The sequence below is a fragment of the Panthera tigris genome, chromosome B4, assembly GCF_018350195.1.
Source record: "Panthera tigris isolate Pti1 chromosome B4, P.tigris_Pti1_mat1.1, whole genome shotgun sequence".
NCBI classification, from domain to species: domain Eukaryota; kingdom Metazoa; phylum Chordata; class Mammalia; order Carnivora; family Felidae; genus Panthera; species Panthera tigris.
Genome location: NC_056666.1, coordinates 100,413,558 through 100,432,847, shown reverse-complemented (window position 1 = coordinate 100,432,847; position 19,290 = coordinate 100,413,558). Strand labels below are relative to the sequence as shown.

Sequence of the window (19,290 nt, the reverse complement as noted above, 5' to 3'; positions counted from 1 at the left end):
TCAAAATAACCAGTCTCAAATACATTCACTCTCTGTTAATGGATTTCAATCTTTTACTTCAATCTCTTTTAAGTACAGGTAGTTCCAAATTTATTTCGCTTACATGTTAAGATCCCTTTCAGAGACTGACAACACGTCACCAAAATTTGAATCTACCTGCAGGTAGAAATGCCTACCAAATATTTCTTCAGAATAATTTCTATTTAGTGGTCAGGTCTCAACTTTGACCTCACTTCTTCTGGAAAAAAAACAAAACAAAACAAAACAAAACAAAACAAAACACAAAAACATTATCCCCACCCCCATTTCTGATCATCCTAGCATCAAGTCTGGGTCGGGTGGCTCCTTTACATTTTTCCATAGCTTATTATTTCCTCCCTTATGACCATTATTACTCGAGTGTAATTGCCTGTTTCCTATACTGCACTTTGCGTTCCATTAAAGCAAAAGACCAAGTCTGTTATTATGCATAGAATGTCTAACACCCTAAGTGTTTCCCATAGAGGTTCTCAAACTTTAATGGGCACAGAAGTTATCTGGGGATCCTATTGAGCACACAACACATTGTGATTCCGCAGATCTGCTATGGGCCCTGAGATTCTGCATTTCTAATAAGCTCCAGATGCTCCTGCTGCTGCTGCTGCTGCTGCGTCACAAACCATGTTTTGAGTAACAAAGGTTGAACAGACTCGGAAATCCTGGCAGTTTTCAAGAATTTTTCTTATGCCAGTACCCAATTTGGTTGAATTTGTCACATGGTCCATAGATGTGCAGTATTAATATTCTTTGCCTTCTGAACTTTCAGAGTTCGGCCAGTTCGATATTCGTGGGATGCTTGGCAATGTGTGGCTAGGGATATGGCAAACAAAAGAAGCCCGTCAGGTTCTCCTGACGGCCATACATATAGTGTGTATCCTCTTTGTATTTGCAACTTGATTAAGAAGTCGGGAGACTCCTGTCCCTGCGTGCCTGGGAGCTTTGGTGGGAATGAGAAGAAAAGGTAGGAAAGAATCCACCAGGATGTTTAAGTGTTCTGCCATTAGCTAGATAGACTGCTATAGCAGTTCAAGTACAGAAGAGGAATTTCAACATCACCACTCTCAAAAATGAGACAGGAGGGACTCCAAATTATGACATCCACATCCAAACCATGGTCACCATCACAGCAACAGCTGTAAAACTGTTCTCAGATGAGTACACACATATAAGACACTTCTCTAAGCTCCACTCTAAATCTGTCCCCAGCCTCTCTCTACAGAGCAGCAGTGAGGTGCTTTGGGTCTCATTAAGAGGGCAAATCATAGGTTGCTGTGCATCAGGAAGGCACTGGAATAATAAGAGTCTCCCCGGACTCCTCACAATAAAGGTTGCACAACAGCAGCCACTGAAATGCGAGGGTCCGTAGCTCTGACAGCACCACAAATTCTAGTCTCTGTGCAATTTCCATGTTCAATATTAAATAGCCTGGTCTCGCGGATATATTTCTGAATGTTGATAACTCAGCTTCTGACTATGAACGGGTTGTTATCTGGGTATGAGGAAAGGAACAGCTACCCAATGCACATATTTAAGGGCATTCTTGCAATGGATCTGTCTTGAATCTGCAGGACCTATGTCTACAGCTCTGGCTTCTTGTCTCTAACCTCTAAAGAGACATTTTCTCCCACTTGCTCTCCTTTCTCTCCTTCCCTTCCTCCGCCTCCACCTCCACCATCATCAACCCCACTACAACCAAATAATATTATTTATCAACTGCTTACTTTTTCCAAGTACTCTGAAACTTGCTATCACGTTTAAAGCTCTTCATATGTAGGATCTCACTTACACCCATAATAACCTGTAATATACTTATGATTTCTCGTGTTATAAATGGGAAAACTGAAACTTAAAAAGAGAAAGTAACTTGTTCCAATTCACACATATAGTAAAGCTCAGAAAAGAGAGAGGCAAAATTAGAGCTCAGGTTTTTCTGACTCCAAATTTTGGAGGCTCTTCACTCTCTCTTTCTTTTCCCATATGTTCGCTGCACGCCCAGAAATTCTGCTGGTGTGGCTCTCTAGAAAGCCACGTTTGCCACAATAGTGAAGCTAATTGGGTACCTCCTTGAAGCATGGTGTCTTTCTTTCTCAAGAAGCAGAATACAAATGGGGAGAACAGTATACTTGGTACATTATATACTAACTCCTTGGGCACTCTACTTGAACCACCCGGCTGAGTTGACATAAGAATAGTATTTAATTCATGCTCAGAAAACACGTACACTGACAGAGTTAATTTTTAGTCATCTCATCTTAAAAAAAATAACATTGATGACCTGGAAAAAAGTGCCAATCTAGTTCTAAAATTAATACATGTTGATAAATGTGGCAGTGACAGAGGCATATGGCTAAGTTTAGATAAGACATTTCTCTGTGGAACTTCAGCTAGCTTTAGAGTTTAGTGCCATGTTGCCTGCTGTTACCCTGAGAGAAGACACAGGGACGGTCCTCAACCTATTTACCTCTTCTTCCTCCCTGAAGAGTATGTTGCTTGGATGGAAGCAAACTAGCTTTCGACTTACAAAGCAACACCAAAATAACCAAAATGATGACAATAGCACCATTCGTTGGAAAGTATTCACTGCGTAGCAGACATTGTACTCCTTGATACACAGGATCCCTGCTAAATACTGGGCAACTTTAACATCACAGGCCATTGGGAAAGGAAGAAAATGATTTATCGATGTGACCCTGGCAATTAATTCATTTAGACTCGCATTTCACAATAACATATCAAAACACATTTGAACATTTTAAAAAGTAAAAAGAAAAAAAATGTAGAATTCAAATCCAAATATGTCTTGTTACCAACTGGCCCCTTATTCACCTCACCACACTATCTTCCATAAACAATTGCCTGTGCCATGTCTCAATCATCAACTTTATGATGACTTCACAGAAACATGGAATGGTATTACCGGAACCCTAGAGGTGCTATCCATTCTGCACAGGCTCATATCGTACCACTTACAATGTTACAGTGCCACTTTGTGGAGCATTGTGAAATTTAGGGAAACTTCTATTCGCCAGCCACTTTTTTTTAAGTATGCAATTTATGTACTGGCATGAATAACACGTGTACACCTCAATATGGGAGCATTTATACATAAGGAAACAACTTATATTCTCAAGTCTATTGATTCACATCATCTAATACACATACCGAATTACGTTACCTCATGAAAAATCCCTAAGATTAACCTGAAATTTTCATTTAACATTATATTTTAGGCTTCTGTAAGTATCAAGGAAATAAAGCAAAAAGTCATGGTGGAACACATAAATAAATCACTAGTAAAGCAATGTAATAAGTAAAAGATAATTGCATTATCTTGAAAAGAAAATACAACAGTTTAGTTCTTTAATGCTATAGTAATTCAGAGCATTTAAAAAAAAAGGAAAAAGTACTTAAGAACCAGATAGTTATGTTTTAGCAGTCAACATTCCATGACTGATGCAACATTCACATTAAGCTTTACAAAAGCTCATTACTTTTCAAAAGTTCATTTCCAATGCTGCCAAATTCTCGGTATCAGTCCTTTTAAATCTATGTTGAGTGTAAATGAAAGTGAACACGTCCACACCAGAAGACACTTCATTAGGATCCAGGAGAACAGAAAGGACATCTTAGTAGATACACAGGTACAACGTAAGAATCACTTGGGAGAAACAATGAAAAGATGGCAAAATGCCCTCTGGTACTGTGGCATGTTTCTTAGCAACACAGAAAAACAATTCTCTGCTAACAAACTGTCAAGCAGTAATTGTTTACAGATCATATTTCAGAAACTGAATTCCAAATGAAGCTAGGGATATTTACGTTCCTAATAATATTAAACTGTGTCACCTTTTGCAGATTTAATACCCAGATTTTATACAACAAGAATGATTTCTTAAGATAGTGTGCTTCAAGCATATAGAGTGTGTATCTAAATGAACAAGGGCATCATCTTCACAAGATCACAAAACGGGTATTTAATTTTTTTTACAGCATAGATCTGTGTGTAGTGTATGGGCAAAGTGATAAATGCTGGGGTCGGAACGTATTATTCGATGTCCGTATCTGAATGGCAGGTCGCCAAGAGAAGAAATTTGGACTCTCGGAAGAAATGCTTCTCTACAAACAGAGCTATCTTCATTTTCCCACTTGTTCTGAAAAATTTGTTCCCACTTTCAATTTCAACAGAGGGTGACATGGCATTGCCCCCAGCTGTGACAACGGTTCTCTCCTGCCTTCTCTGCAAGCAAGCATCTATGGCCATGCTCACAGACATTTAATTCATTTGCTAAAATGGTGAAATGAGCACCCTCTTTTTTGAATTGTTTTATTATTAAAATTATGTTAGATATATCTTTGGAAGTTGGTGACTCTCTACTGATTTCCTTTCATTAGATAAGTCACACAGTTTGCAAGTAAGTTAGTTTTACAGTGCCATACATGTGAAAAGCTGTGCTTTCACAGTATGTTTTTTTAATAGAGAAATGAAACTGTTTTCACTGTCAATAAATCTTTATTATCGATTACAAATTCTAGAGATTCTTCAAGTGTTCATGTAACTCATCACCCAAGACTTATTAAAGAAAGTAGAAAGTATACTTCCTCTTAGAAGCATTTCAGGGAGCATGTTGTGGATAATGTGGATAATACCTCAAGTAAAATGTATTAATTTATTAAACTTAAATATTACAACTTAATAACTAAGAAAGGAAGAGCAATTAATTAGAATATTCAAGTTAGTATTTTCTGAATTCTGTCCTTATAATACTATAACCTTTGAAAAATCTTATTTAATGTTCCCCTTATTTGATCATATTTAGGATATGTATGCAAACTAGTCTGTGATAGAGATAAGCTTGTCAGCAGAAGGTATCTTACATTTTTATATAAACTACACTACCACTATAAATATCCATGACAAAAGGGTAAATAAAACATTCTTACCCAAAAAATATACCACTCTAATAGTCTAAAGAGTAAAGTATAAATGGTTTCATTTGTGATGTTTGTTATTGTTTTGTTTGCTCTTATAACTTAAGACAATATTTTAGAAATATAAAATAGAATGACAATGATTAATTTTGAAACACTGAGGGGTGCTTGGCTGGCTCAGTTGGTAGCATACATGATTTCTGATCTCAGTGTTGTGAGTTTGAGTCCCACCTTGGGTGTGATTACTTGAAATAAACGAATGAATGAATGAATGAATGAATGAATAAATAAGCAAAATCTTTTAATAGAAATAAACATTGATATTGGATGTATTCATTAAGTTGTAACTCCGTGTTAATAGAAAATACTATGTAGCAATCATATGATGCAATTTATGTTTCAGTCATTTTTGACAGTTTTCAGGCATCCAATGCCTATACTGGGCATATTATAATATTTGTGAAGGTGTGATCACACACCTTAATGCTTTAGAACTTTTACTTAGTTGGAATCAAAAGTAATGAAAACTCTGATATTTTGCTGCAGTTATGGATCTGAGGAAATCTTGCTTTACATTGTCAAAAACTTCATAATGTATGTCATCTGTCTCCACCTTGTGGTGGTTGTAAATATTGCTACATCCTAATTTTGCATTACTTCCTAGACATATGTAAGAGAGGTTGGTTGAATGGCTATGGAAAAATAGAAATGCTTGTCTACTTTTAGATTTTTACTTTTAGACACTAGAAATACAGAAAATAATTTCACATGGCATAAAACTTCAGATACACCATATCAAAATGTTAGCTCATCCAAAGCATTTTTAAATTTCTTTGCCAATGTTGTTAGTCATTTCTTGCAAAAATTTCAGATAATTATATAATCTCATAGTTAAATTGGATATATGAAGAGTTCATTCAACATATCTCTATGTCTAAACAAATTTTCCCTTAGAATTTCATAGCACATTCAGGCTCTGTATGACACTTTCTAGGAAAGTCACAAAACAAAGAAGAAAATTGTTGTCTCCCTTTTCCTCAGGAAAAGTGTAAATCTTCAGTAATATTTCTCAGGTTGCTGAATCAGAAGCTTTCTTCTATACTTTAAAGAAATTCCTAACTTACAATTATACATTATTTTCTTCCTTTGTTCCATTTGATACAAGAACAGAGGGTATTGCAGGGATCCAGGGACATTGCTTTGCCTTCTGGGATTTATGGTCTGTTTTAATTTTTTGTCTGTTTGTTTTTAAATATTTGTGTATTTATTTTGAAAGAGAGCGGGGGGGGGAGGGGGGTGGACATGCATGACCAGGGAAGGGGGAGCGAGAGGGAGGGAGAGTGAGAATCCCAAACAGGCTACTTGCTGTCAGGGCAGAATCCTCACTTGGGGCTCCATATCACGAATCATGAGACCATGACCTGAACCGAAATCAAGAGTCAGAAACTTACAGACTGAGCCACCCAGGAGCCTCTGTTCCAATTTTGTTTTAATGGCTGGGAAATCTTCACAAAAAATGTCCAATTGACAGATTACCTGTCAGTTCATGTCTAAGCTAGAAAAGCTGTCTAATCAGATACTCTTATGAAACAATTTGATATGATCTAATCTGAGCGATAAAGTTCCTATCCGGCTGAGTTTGCCTGCTATTCTATTAACTAAGCATATTTTCCACTTATGGACTTCATGTTTTGCTGCATGGAAAGCTAAATACTGTAAAGAGAAGTTAAAATCGTATTGGTTTGTAAAAACTACCACAAAATCCACCCGAAGGCCTTAGTCCCTCACACAGTCACACTGCTTATAACAGTAGAGTTTCTTGATTCCCTCACAGTTTTGATATACATTGAACGTGCTCTCACTTGTGTCCATGCTCCACAGTGCAATGTATCAAGCCAGCACCTAGTTAAATGCACACTGCACAATACAGAGAATTGTGTATCATCTAGTGAGAATATAATTTGTCATTAACACAGACTTCCACTATGCCTCCTTTCTTCCTGATGATTTTGTGATTTGATATTTCCATTCTGCACTCTTCAAGAAAATAAAACAAACATGGATAATTTGTCTCTTTAGGGAAAACTAAGGTCACATTATTTCTGTGATAGATTAAATATCTATCCTAATTATGTCTCAATTTCTGATGCCCAAAAGACTTACGGCATTTATGTTAACTGAAGCTAAATATTCAAATAAATTTAATATAAATTTATCAATTTATAATAATTGTTCATAAAACATGAGAAGGCAAAAGAGGAGGAAATATTTTTGGGAGAAAGATTTTAGACTTGGGTATACAATTAACCACTTTAAATTTTTTGTAATGTGTTATTTATTTTTGAGGGAGAGAAAGGGACAGAGTATGAGCAGGGGAGGGACAGAGAAAGAGGGAGACACAGAACCTGAAGCAGGCTCCAGGCTCTGAGCTGTCAGCCCAGAGCCCGACGCAGGGCTCAAACCCACTCGAACTGCGAGATCATGACCTGAGCCAAAGTCGGATGCTTAACTGACTGCACCACCCAGGCACCCCTACAATTAAACACTTCAGAATGTATGAGTCTACTTCCTTAAAATGTTCTTTAGAATGAAAAGCCCTGAAGAAAGCTAGAATTCAGGAGGGGGCAGTTTGAAAACATGAAACTATGCTGGTAAGAACTCCATTCCAGAAGCCATTAACACTGCTCAAATATTGGACTTAGTATGTAATTTACAAGGCTAATACCTTAGCCTTATGCCATAATGATGTAACAGGCAAACACTTACCTTTTTCATTTCCATTTGCATAATTTGGAGGCTTGTTTTTGTCAATGCTGTTAAAGCTCTGACTTCTCCTATTTAAATTAGAGGCTCCCTGGGCTTTACTGCTGCTGCCTGCAGCTGGTACCCTAGAGGGACCTGGAAGCCTGAAATAGTATAAGAAAAATTACATCATTATTGTACATTGCAAAAAGATAGGGGTAAGAGGTTCTGAGCAGGGAAGCCTTAATGGGAAAGGCACAATATAGGATGTTCTAAAATCTATTTAGCAGAAAATTGGTGGCTTAAGTGATAGATAGCTAAACACAAGGATTAAGAATCTTCAGAAAAATCTTGTCTCACTTTTCACTAAATCTGCCCTCAAATGATATTAACAATGTAGAACAATCAAAAATAAGGTAACCTTTAACTTAAAAAGTCATTCTTACCATACCCCTAATAATAATAATAATAATAATAATAATAAAACTTTGACTTAAAAGTACTATAACAATTACATGAAAAGCAAGGGAAATAACAACACAAATTTATTATGTTCTCAGGGTATTAATCACCTATTTGCAGTTATTATTAAGTTGTTCTTTTCAATGTATGGGGCATTTGTTTTTATCCTACATAGCTGTAGCCTAAGTCAACTTGATAATAACGAGAAAAATAAAGGTACTGAAAAAACTGTTAACAGCAAATGCTTATAGTATATCTAAGGTACTAAACTACTCTTATTAAAACATGGTGCAGAGACAAGGTCATGAATTAATTTATATTTCATTGGTCTGCCTCAAAATTCTTTTTTCTGTAACTGTTTTACCAAAAATAAGTACCAAGACTCTACTGGTTATCTTGCAAGTGTGGCCAACTGATCACAGAGGTGATATAACAAGAAAGGATGAAGGTCTCAGAACAAGAAATTCTCTATGAGCAGAATGATAATGTAAAATACACCTACAGTGACAGTAACTTTAGCTATTCTTTGTGTATGGAAGACAGACCACAAGGAAAGTACAGACAGACTGTCTTAAAATTAGGGTAAGTTTCACATTAGGGTGTGATTTAGAGTTATTTTACATGGACTAACACTAAATACCAATGTGGATAATTTATTTCACCGCTAAAGTAGTTTCCACAACAAAATTTCAAGTATCAATTATTTCATGAATTGTGCCTAAAAGATACAATCACTATATTTTATTTTATACTATTAACATACTGTATATATAATAAACAATCTGTATCAATTAAAACTAGTCATTAGGAACCAATGTTGGCGTCCTATGTCATATTTAAAAACACGATCTTAAAGGATGTCAGCATCTTTGCCAGCATTTGCTGCCATCGTGTGAATGTCACTGTGTACTTCTCTGACATTTTCTATTTTAAAAGAAAAAAATCCAGAACTTGAAAATGAAGCACTGAAATTTTTACTGTTCTCTCATACTATATTTTTAAAATGAAAGTATAAAATAAAAATAACTGTTATACTGATGCACAATATATCACGATTTCAAGATAAGTTGTTACTATATTCGTATTTTAACTCACCTTTATAATTGATACATTATCTCCATAGATTATTAGGAAATCAAACTCTTAAATACTATAGGTACCTTTAAAAAATAGCAACAGGTATTGCAACATGGAATGAACATCAGGAAAACTCAAGTACCAGCTTACAAACAGAAGTTCTGCTTTCTTGGAATACTTGGTAATTTCAAAATGTTGATTGTATTTTGGAGTTTAAATACATATGGCTAATAAATAGCTCCTTCAACTGTTTTGCCAATTAGAAATTGCCTCACACATGAGATTGGAACCTTTTCGATGATTCCAGCATTAACTTTTGCTCAAATGGATCCACAGGGTATGTAAGGACACCACAATTAACTACAGACACCAAGAATTTTGAGTACCAGTGACTGCATTCTGCAGAAAGAACTCAATTAATTAATTTGGCCAAATGTCCCAATCATAATAAATCTGAGAACTACTCCTGCAGACACAGCTACAGACTTAGAAAGTTCATTCCAAACTCACATGTATAAACACATTTTGTCACAAAACTTGCCCTGCTTGCAATGAAACTTGACCTGTTTCTAGAAAGCAATTAAAATACATTTTAATCTTTACCGTGACCCATGAAGCCAAATGATCTTCAGTTCTCAGAAGAACAAATTAAAACAAATTAAAAAATCCATTTGCTCTTCTCATTACCCTAATGTGACAGGCAGCCAGAGCTCCAGATCATTCATCAAAGTAATAAAAAGAGAAATAAGAATGAAGCCAAAAAAAGACAAGAGAGAGAGATATTCTATTAAATCAAAGTACTAAAGTATATTTTATATGCATGAGCCTTAGAAGTGGTAATAAAAAATGCTTATTGTACATGGCAGGTCACTGTTCTTTGCACATCTGAATTCATATCATTTTTCTTACTCTTAATTAAATACCCTTTACATTTTTCTCTCTAGAATCGTTTAAATTACTATGGAAATGAACATAACTTAGAAAACCAGGGCAAGAGGAAAAGAACATACCTCAAGTCAAGGCATCAGAAGCAGTCCTTGTGGTCAAACAGTGCATAGTATGTATGATACATTATCAGAGCAGTGATTAGGAAGCCACCCCTGAGATACTCCTCCAGTGAGAGAGGTGGCACGTATAATCACATAATAATCAGGGGTGCAAAACACGTTTGCTGTGGCTCCACTCAGCTGCACCATTGTGCCTTTGGTAACTTAACGGTTTTAAAAACACATCACTTTCAGCATCAGTTATAAAGCAATATTTTCCATAATGCAGTCATTTACTATAACAGACTGTCTTTAAAATATGTATGTCATAAAGAAGCAACAATTTAAACTATTATAGATAAAAGAACAGTCCAGGTTAACCTGGTGACCTGGTGCCAACCTACCCACAAATACCTGCCAATATTCCTCAATTCTGCTTCAAAACATGCAGTGATTAATGCATGCCCATTTCAAAAAGCAATCACATTCTTGTGTGACTTCCAGATTCTGTAACCTGGAAAGAATGGGGCCTTCAAAGTCATGATTTCCTTGACTTTCTTTAAGCCTAGAAGCTAGACTTCAGCCCAGTTATAACACTACATGTAACAGAACCAAAACAGAAGAAGCCAAAACCCATTTAATGATCTAACACAGACATGCTCGTCCCTGAGAATGTGTATGCAAATCCAGTTGGAGGAAGTCATCCCTCTAAACTTTTCATCCAGAAGTATGTGATTTATGAAAAAAATTTAGAATGATAGGACAAAATATCACTGGGGAGTTACTTTATTATCACTAACAAGCAATAAATTAGAGATATTAACTGACCTAGTAGGCTTTTTTTGACTGGTTGCAATTCCACTGTGATTAGATTGAGTTGCATATCTGGCTGCCAGACTGTATGAGGAGAAACAGAGAAATTGAATTAAAGAGATTCTTTGAACATGGAAAGAAAGCACAAAATTACAAGAAAACTAGGAGTTAATGAAATGCAATTGGAACATGTATAAGCATGTATAAAGAATAAATTAATTAGAAAATTATGATAATGCAACACATATACCATGAACTTTGATTAATGAACACGCTATGAAATAATGCCATGCACCCCTTGTCACGGTATCATCAATGACGTTAAAATTATGGCTGTGTGATATCGTTCATATTATCTTAAGTAGTAGTTCATCGCACAAAAAATTCAATGTTTGTAAATGACTATGAAAACTTCAGGAAAGCTAAAGTCTGACTTTACATGGTACAAAGATCTCCTTCTCAAAAAAGTTAAAATGAACAGAAAACATGTAAGAGTCATTATTTTCTTTAACAAGTTCTTCTAATTTGATGCTTTAACCAAAATGCTATCTGGAAAACCAAATGACTAAAACATCTGGTGTCTGACAAATGTAATGTATTGTATCTTGAATGTATCTAGAATGTTTTAAGGAAGTGAACAATACAAGATGTTTCTCTAAAGAGAGAGCTATGCAAAAGTCAAATGGATTAAACTAGAGTTAAATTCTTCAAAAACAAACTCGACAACTGTTAATGACAACTTCTGGGCATTCTTGAACTATAATTCTTCATATTTTTTTTAAATCAAAATCTTCACTCCAAGACACAAAAGAAAGCATTATTTAAACCGAGCTCTAAAGAGCAGTGAATACTTTGCAAACAAAATGAAATTTTGCACTTGAAGTTAAGCTAATTTTGGAATAACCTGAATGTTCCGAAAATTAGTGTTTTGCGGGCTATGGTCAGACCCAATTAGACCTGAAACATGTTCAGATACCCTGTAATGGTCATGCGTTGATGCCTGAGTGGAGAATCACTTTTCAGGTGAACTGTGAGGACCGTACATGATGTGCATGTAGTTTCCAAAGTCTCCGAGGAAACAGGAACAACGTGGGGGTGTTAGAATCAGGGTAAAAGGGTCAAAAGAGCCCTGATGCAGTTCATCCAGTTGCTTTGCTGCCAAGCAACAGGGATTTTAGTCAAGGCAAGGATTTCTTACGGTGTTGACATGCTTCCTAAGTTAATTCTCCCTCCACTAGGGAGCAAGAAGACCTTTTAGACACTGCCTGGGTAGAAAAGAATAAAATCCGCATAGCTAAGGAGCTTTTCATAGCACTTATTTTTCACATTTGACAAGTGAATTATTATTATTTGCACATAATAACATCTGCATTCTAACTCCCCTGGACACTGAGACAACTGGCCCCAACTGCTGAAACTACCTCAGGTGACAATGACATCAGAGAATAATTTAAAAATAAAAACCAAAGTGTGTGAATGAAATGAGATATTAATTTAAAATCTAAATTTAAAATAAAAGCACCCAAAGTGAAGGAACATTTTTTGTGAACTTCTCAGTCTACTTTGTGAATCTAAGAGAAAGAGACCTACCTCAAGGTTCACTACTATATCCTATCCTGTACTCACCAAAATTGAACACACATATGAGCTGGAGAAATGACAATGAAACAATAAATCCTCCTTAAGGGAACCGAAGACACCTCATAGGGGTTTCTTCCATGATTTTAGAGAAGTACAATAATTTCTAGGAGGGAAGTGGGTAGGGGGAGAAAATCTAGAGAGGTCAACTGACTTGCTAAAATCAGTTTGGATTTTATAGCCCATGTGTTTTCTAATTCATGATGAGATAATAATATTCTATGTTTGCCTAGATTTTTGCACCAAACCCTCATATTTTAATCCTTTGACCCTTGGCTTCTGTTCTGCTTCCCTTGCACTTGTGAAACTGTTATGTGAAGAACATGGAGTTTTCTTCAGTTCTCACCATACTCTAACATCTTTGTATTTGGCCATATCGCTCACTCTGCCTTTTGGAATCTTTCTCTTTTATAGATTGTAGCACCAGTGAGCTCACTTGATTTGCCCACCATCATTATTATCCATTTTCTCTTTCCTTCGCTGGGTCCTTTTCCTTTATCAAGGTCATAAAGGCATGATTTTTCATATGCCCTCTCTCCTCACACACTTGTATGCATTCTTTCACTTAGCAATTCATTTCTTAGCTAAGATTTTAAATAAAATCTATTATAAAATAGAATTAATGTGTGCATTGCATCCCCAGCCCTCAACAATAACTGAGTAAAAGATGCCCGTTTCCCTGATCTTCAAAGTCACCACATTAAACACCATTTTCCTTCTTTTATCCCCCAGGTCTCAATCAGATCCCTCCTCTAATTTCTTGATTTCTACTCACAAGATTATCATTTTCTTTAGGCCAATGGGCTTGAAACCTCAACAGTTGACTCTTCTCTTTTTCTTTGTAATTATTGAGATATGCATTCAATAGGCTGTCACACTGATTCAGCCTCTATAAGTCCATTTGCATGTATGTTCTCTTTCAATTTCCTTGTTTACTGCACTAACTCAAACCCCCCGTACTTCCCACAATGCCTTCGGCTCCTTATTTTCTCCACAGTGCTTGTAATATGATATCCCAAGTTTCAGATGTACAAACAGTCTAGTAATAGAACAGGTGAGGAGGTACAGCAATTTATTGGTAAAACAAACACAAGGGACATGTAGACACAGCTCTGAGGCAAGATGCAGTAGATAAATACAGTCAGAATATCATTAAACTAGGAATTTTTAGAATATCTGGATTGAACAGTATGTATTTTTTTCCTGGAAAGATTGTTCAATAAGACTTCTTCTAACTAGTGGATGATAAAAATATCAGAAACAGAAGCACAAAAGAAATATTTTGAGACTCATTGTGGGTTCTACTGAAAGAAGTATCTGCTCATCTAGCTGATAAAGTAAAATATCAAGGGAATGCTTTTTATTTCCCTAACATGGAAGACAAGAGGAAGAAACTAGAGGCAGTCAAATTAATTTTTAAAAAAATAATAAAACTCATCTGGTCTTCAACACACAGAAAGATCCAAACTACCAGACCTTTCTAATGTAACTTCAGCACAAATGCCCGTGTTGAACTATAATATCCACTTGTTATGAGGATAGAAAGCTTCTCAGAGTAAACAGATCCTGATTGTGACTTACCCATTTTTACTAACTGCTAGTACCTGACCACTCAAAGTGTTGTCCAAAGACCAACAAAACTGGCATCACCTGGGACTTGTTAAAAAATAATGACCCTCAGGTCTCATCTGCATTTTAACAGGATTCTTACGCATAATAAAATTGAAAAGGCTGTGCGCTACAAAATACTCACAAATGTGCAATCTTGCAAAAAAACCCCACAAAAAACAACAACAAAAAAAACCCACCTTCCATTCTGCAAAGTCAAACAGCATAATCTAAACATCTCAAGCCATGCCTCATCTTCTATCCTGCAACAGCTTTAGATACTATTGATAGCCTCCTTCTAGAAATCCTTACCTCACATAGCTTTCCTAAAGAAACAGCTACCTCTCCAGCTACTCCTCCTTCCCAAATATAGATCGACTCACTATCTCCACCCCCTAAATTTTGTACCATTATCATGAATATTTTCAAAATTGTAATCCTAGGCAACAGGCGATCTATTCTTCTATTCTTTTTACCTCAGGTGTACATTTTATACTCAAATCTCAACCCTAACCTCGAGGTCTCTTTCCTTTCCTAAGTATCATCTTGACATCCCCTAGATATTATACCTGGATCTATCACCTAGATTTCTCCCAGATATTCCCAAAATGTTCATAACAATTCATTCTCCTTCTTTCATACCATACTCCCTCTTTGTCATGTAACTTGACTGTCACCATTTTTTCTGTTGAACAGTATGGTATTGCCTCAGTCATTACCTACTACTTGCTTTCTCTGTCAGTCATCTCTCCCACAGAGCCTAATAACAGCTCTTCTTTATTATCAGTCCATTTTTTGTTTCCAGACAAATCAGATCATTCTTCTCATAATCAACAGAATGAACTTTCCCAAGACAGAATGAATGTCAACCCCTTTTCCTGACGTTGCTATTGACTCCTCATTGCCCACAGGGTAAAATCCAAGCCCTGTGACTTGGTGTACAGCGTTTCTTTCTGCTTTCTCAGATTCTTACAGCTTTGTCTCCACTGTACATCTCTGCTCCGTTTTCTCCACTGTCACCGCACCTCTGCTCCTTATCTATAACCTCTTCTCCCACGGGCCCATGGCTTTCTTCATGAGGTTTCCTTCATCTGAAAGACCAATCCTTCTCTTCCCTATATTACAAAACCTTACCGCTGCTTCAAAATCCTGCTCAAATGTCACCTTTTTTGAAGCATCTCTCAAGTTTCCCAAAGTTAGTTTCGTCCTCCCATGGTCCACAGGTCTTAATGCTTCTCTAATTAGTAGGTTAATATGGGAATTTATCACGATATTTGCCTGTGTCCTGAGCAGATGTATCGTTCACTAGGACAGAAATTGTGTTATGTCAACTTTTGCATTCTAATTCCTCTCATGGGGGTGATATGTGTTTAATCACTAAATACTTGACTGATATTAACTGAGTGTTATTTTTGAACAAAGTTATATCCCCAACTTTTATGCAGGAGGAATCGTTTTAAGAATGGATATATTGGAAGTATATTAAAAGATGGAACAAAAAGACACTCATTTTCATTGTGTCCTTAGTAAGTGATCAGCAGTTCACATTTATTTTCTCACTTGTTCCTTACAATAGTCCTGCAAAGGTGAGACTCTATCCCTGACTGAAACTATGAAACTAAAGATTTTAAACATTCACTTATCTGTATACATTATACATCTTAAAAATAACAGTACTAAAATTTGAACTTTGGTCTGTTAGATACTATATAATCTGTGCTATGCTCTATTATACTATATCGTTTTCATGCAAACTGATTACTAATTGCAATATTTTAATGCTTCTTTTTCTATTAATTCATTGCCCTATGGATTTATATCTCCAAGACAACAACAATAACAACAACAACAATTTCATTGCTGCTACAAATAGCAACTCTTCCAGTATCAAAGACATCTACTTTCAAAATATATTCTTTAGCACTCAGATATGTAATATTGATAATTTATTTCAATGGATCACTTTATATAGAAATCTAGAATAGGCAATAATACAATTTGAAAGAGAAAGATACTTTGAGTACCGAAGTAACTCTCCTCACAATTCTTCCACATAAACAATATCATTTAAATTGTTAAGCAACAGGGGCGCCTGGGTGGCTCAGTCAGTTAAGCATCTGATTTTGGCTCAGGTCATGATCTCACAGTTCATGGGTTCGATCCCCACACTGGGCTCAGTGCTGACAGCTCAGAGCCTGGAGCCTGCTTCATGGATTCTGTGTCCCCCTCTCTCTCTGCCCCTCCCCTGCTAGTGTGCTCTCTCTCTCTCAAAAATAAACATTAAAAATTTTTTAAAAATTGTTAAGCAACATTTAATCAGGGCTAGGAAATATGGCATAATAATTATAGCCTCCTGCTCCCATACCCATTGCACAGATGATTGACCAGTCAATCACATAATTCTTTCCTATTGAGCCCTGTGGTAGCTCCAAAATCCTTGGCCATGACTCAGGTAATCTGTTTTGCCTGAATTGAGAGAATTTATTAACTGAGAGAATTAGAATGAGAATAAAAACTTATTTGAATCTCTTTATTGTCTCATCAAAACATTAAGAAGATTTGAGTGGCTCAGTACAGATTTTTATAGAAGATTCTATTATAGTTATTGGAACAGTAGAACTCCATGCAGAAGTGAAAGTTACATAATCTTAAAAATTATGTAAAATCTTAATGTTTAGTTTTTATTTTCAAAACCAAATTGGACCCATAAAAAAAGAACACATGAATCATTAGAAGTTACCAACACATAATATCTGAGTCTCACACAATCTATCATTCTTTACCTCCATCGGCTATTATGAATTTCTTCTAAAAAAAAATCAGTTGAAACAACTGATATTTGAATTGTGTTTAATTATTATGATAATTGAACATATTATGACATTTGAAAATATTTTTTTCTTATTTATTGATTCTACAAATATCCTTTTAACACCCATGATTTGCCCAGTTAAGAACCTGGAGAACCACAGCAACTTGTTAAGGAGTTGGGCCTTTGTCCTGAGGCAGTAGGGAATACCAAAAGGTGTTGACTGCAGAATAAAGGATAAATTCTCAGATTAGAGAGACTTTCTCTTAGGTGTGTAAAGGAGGAACTAGAGGAGGAAAAAAGTTGGGGTATTTGTCAAGGCTGGAACCCGGACACCAAATAGGAAATCACTGCTATAATTCAGGCTAGATTTGAAGAGGGTCTGAATGAAGACAGAGGCATAGGAAACAGAAGTAAATGATTAATGAGAGAAGTTAATTGTACCTGGAGGAACTGAAGAAAAGGGAAGAATTTAGGAAGGCTCCTGGTTCTCTGGCTTGAGTTGCACAGGATAGTTACATACATGCAGAGTAGGAAAAGCAGACTGAACATCCCTGGCATAGTGTATGAATGGAAAAAATAAAGACTCGACTTCTCAATCATGTCACTAGTCACAGGGTGAATGAATTAACAGGATATACTGGGAAGATGTATACTCAGTGGTGAATAAACTCACCTTTACAGTGGAGCTAAAGTCAAGATCACTTTAAGAGGAAATTAACTGCACATCCCTCAGAGTTTTTAAAGTGGAAGGTAGATATAGATATTATGAAATTTGATTCAGTTTTATGTTGTATTTATTCTAATAAGCATGTATGTATTGATGTAATCAACAGGTTAATTAATCATTAAAGACTTTTATTGACTGCCCATATGTACTGGCACTGGGCTAGAAAAATTCAATTTGGAAAAATAAGATTTACACATGCATGGTTTAGGTTTTACTGTGAGAAGTATAACACTTAAAACCAAATATACTAATTCAAACTCCTTTCTAAAAAGTATAATTTGATATTTAATGGAAACTGAATTTACTTCAAGCTTGAAAGGAGCAATATGCAAATATTAGGCAGGTATGTAAAAGTGATACATTAAAATTTTCATTTTCTCTGAATTATTAAACTCCAATGTCAGTAGTAAAATCTAGTATATGGGTTAGTAGCACAGGATTTCGACTCAGGCTGCTCTATCTGAATCCCGGCTTAGCTGTTTCTATTCTCTTTGCCTGTTTCCTCAACTGTTAAATGAGGATGACAACTTTGCCTACCTCAAGTTTTTATAAGGTTTGAACTGTAAGTCACTTCAAAGGGTATCTGGCTTACATAAGTGCTATGCCAGTTGAAAAGAAAATTCAGTGGTATTCAGGTGTACATTTGAGAGTCCTTGAATGAACTCAGTCCTCACAGGAACCTCTAAATATTCTGGTGAATTCAGTACAACGTAACTATGTTCCTCGATCCCTACAATTCCTCTGCTCTCTTGTGCTTGGTCTTCCCCTGCCATGCTCTTTGGTTCTCACCTATCACTTCTGAGGTTACTACATTCTTACTCATAAATCTCACAAGCATGGACCTCTTAGTATAGTAGTTGAGCTTTTAACCCTGGCTCTTGGTCTCCAAATTTATAATTACTTTGGGACCATGATTTGTGGAAAGCAAATTAAGTCCTTTTCTCCCTTCAACATCCCCTGTATCCTACTCACTCTTCTTGTTTCCTGAAAACAGTATGAATCCCTGTAGGTCCCCAAAGGACATCCAAGAAACAACATTCCCAAAGTAACATGCACAGGGGGAGACTTTCAGAACCCATAATTCTCAACACTGTACATAATCCAAAAAGTGTGTCAAATACAGAATTTAACAAATGTTAAGTTTGTAATATAGTGGTTAGATGAAAATACAGTTTTGATGTGCTTATAAAATATAGTAAATTTACTTTAATATTTCAACCACAGTTCTGTTTTAGATTTGTACTCTAGGGGCATTTGGGTGGCTCAGTTGGTTAAGCGACGGACTTCGGCTCAGGTCATGATCTCACAGTTTGTGGGTTCGAGCCCCGCGTCGGGCTCTGTGCTGTCAGCTGAGAGCCCGGAGCCTGCTTCTGATTCTGTGCCTCCCACTCCCTCTGCCACTCCCTCTGCTTGCAGTCTGCCCTCCTCTCTCTCAAAAATAAATAAACATTAAAAAA

General features: G+C 36.1%; 1 protein-coding gene across 1 annotated transcript in view; it reads right to left on the bottom strand.

Annotated features, from left to right (window-relative positions):
• Window positions 1–19,290, bottom strand: part of NAV3 (neuron navigator 3) — a 588,388-nt gene that overhangs the window by 196,447 nt on the left and 372,651 nt on the right. Inside the window, exons 6-7 of the mRNA XM_042992807.1 lie at window positions 11,064–11,132; window positions 7,735–7,874 (exon numbers count right to left, since the gene is read on the bottom strand). Of these exons, the coding sequence (XP_042848741.1) occupies window positions 7,735–7,874; window positions 11,064–11,132 (209 nt within the window). The remainder of the gene's footprint in view (window positions 1–7,734; window positions 7,875–11,063; window positions 11,133–19,290) is intronic.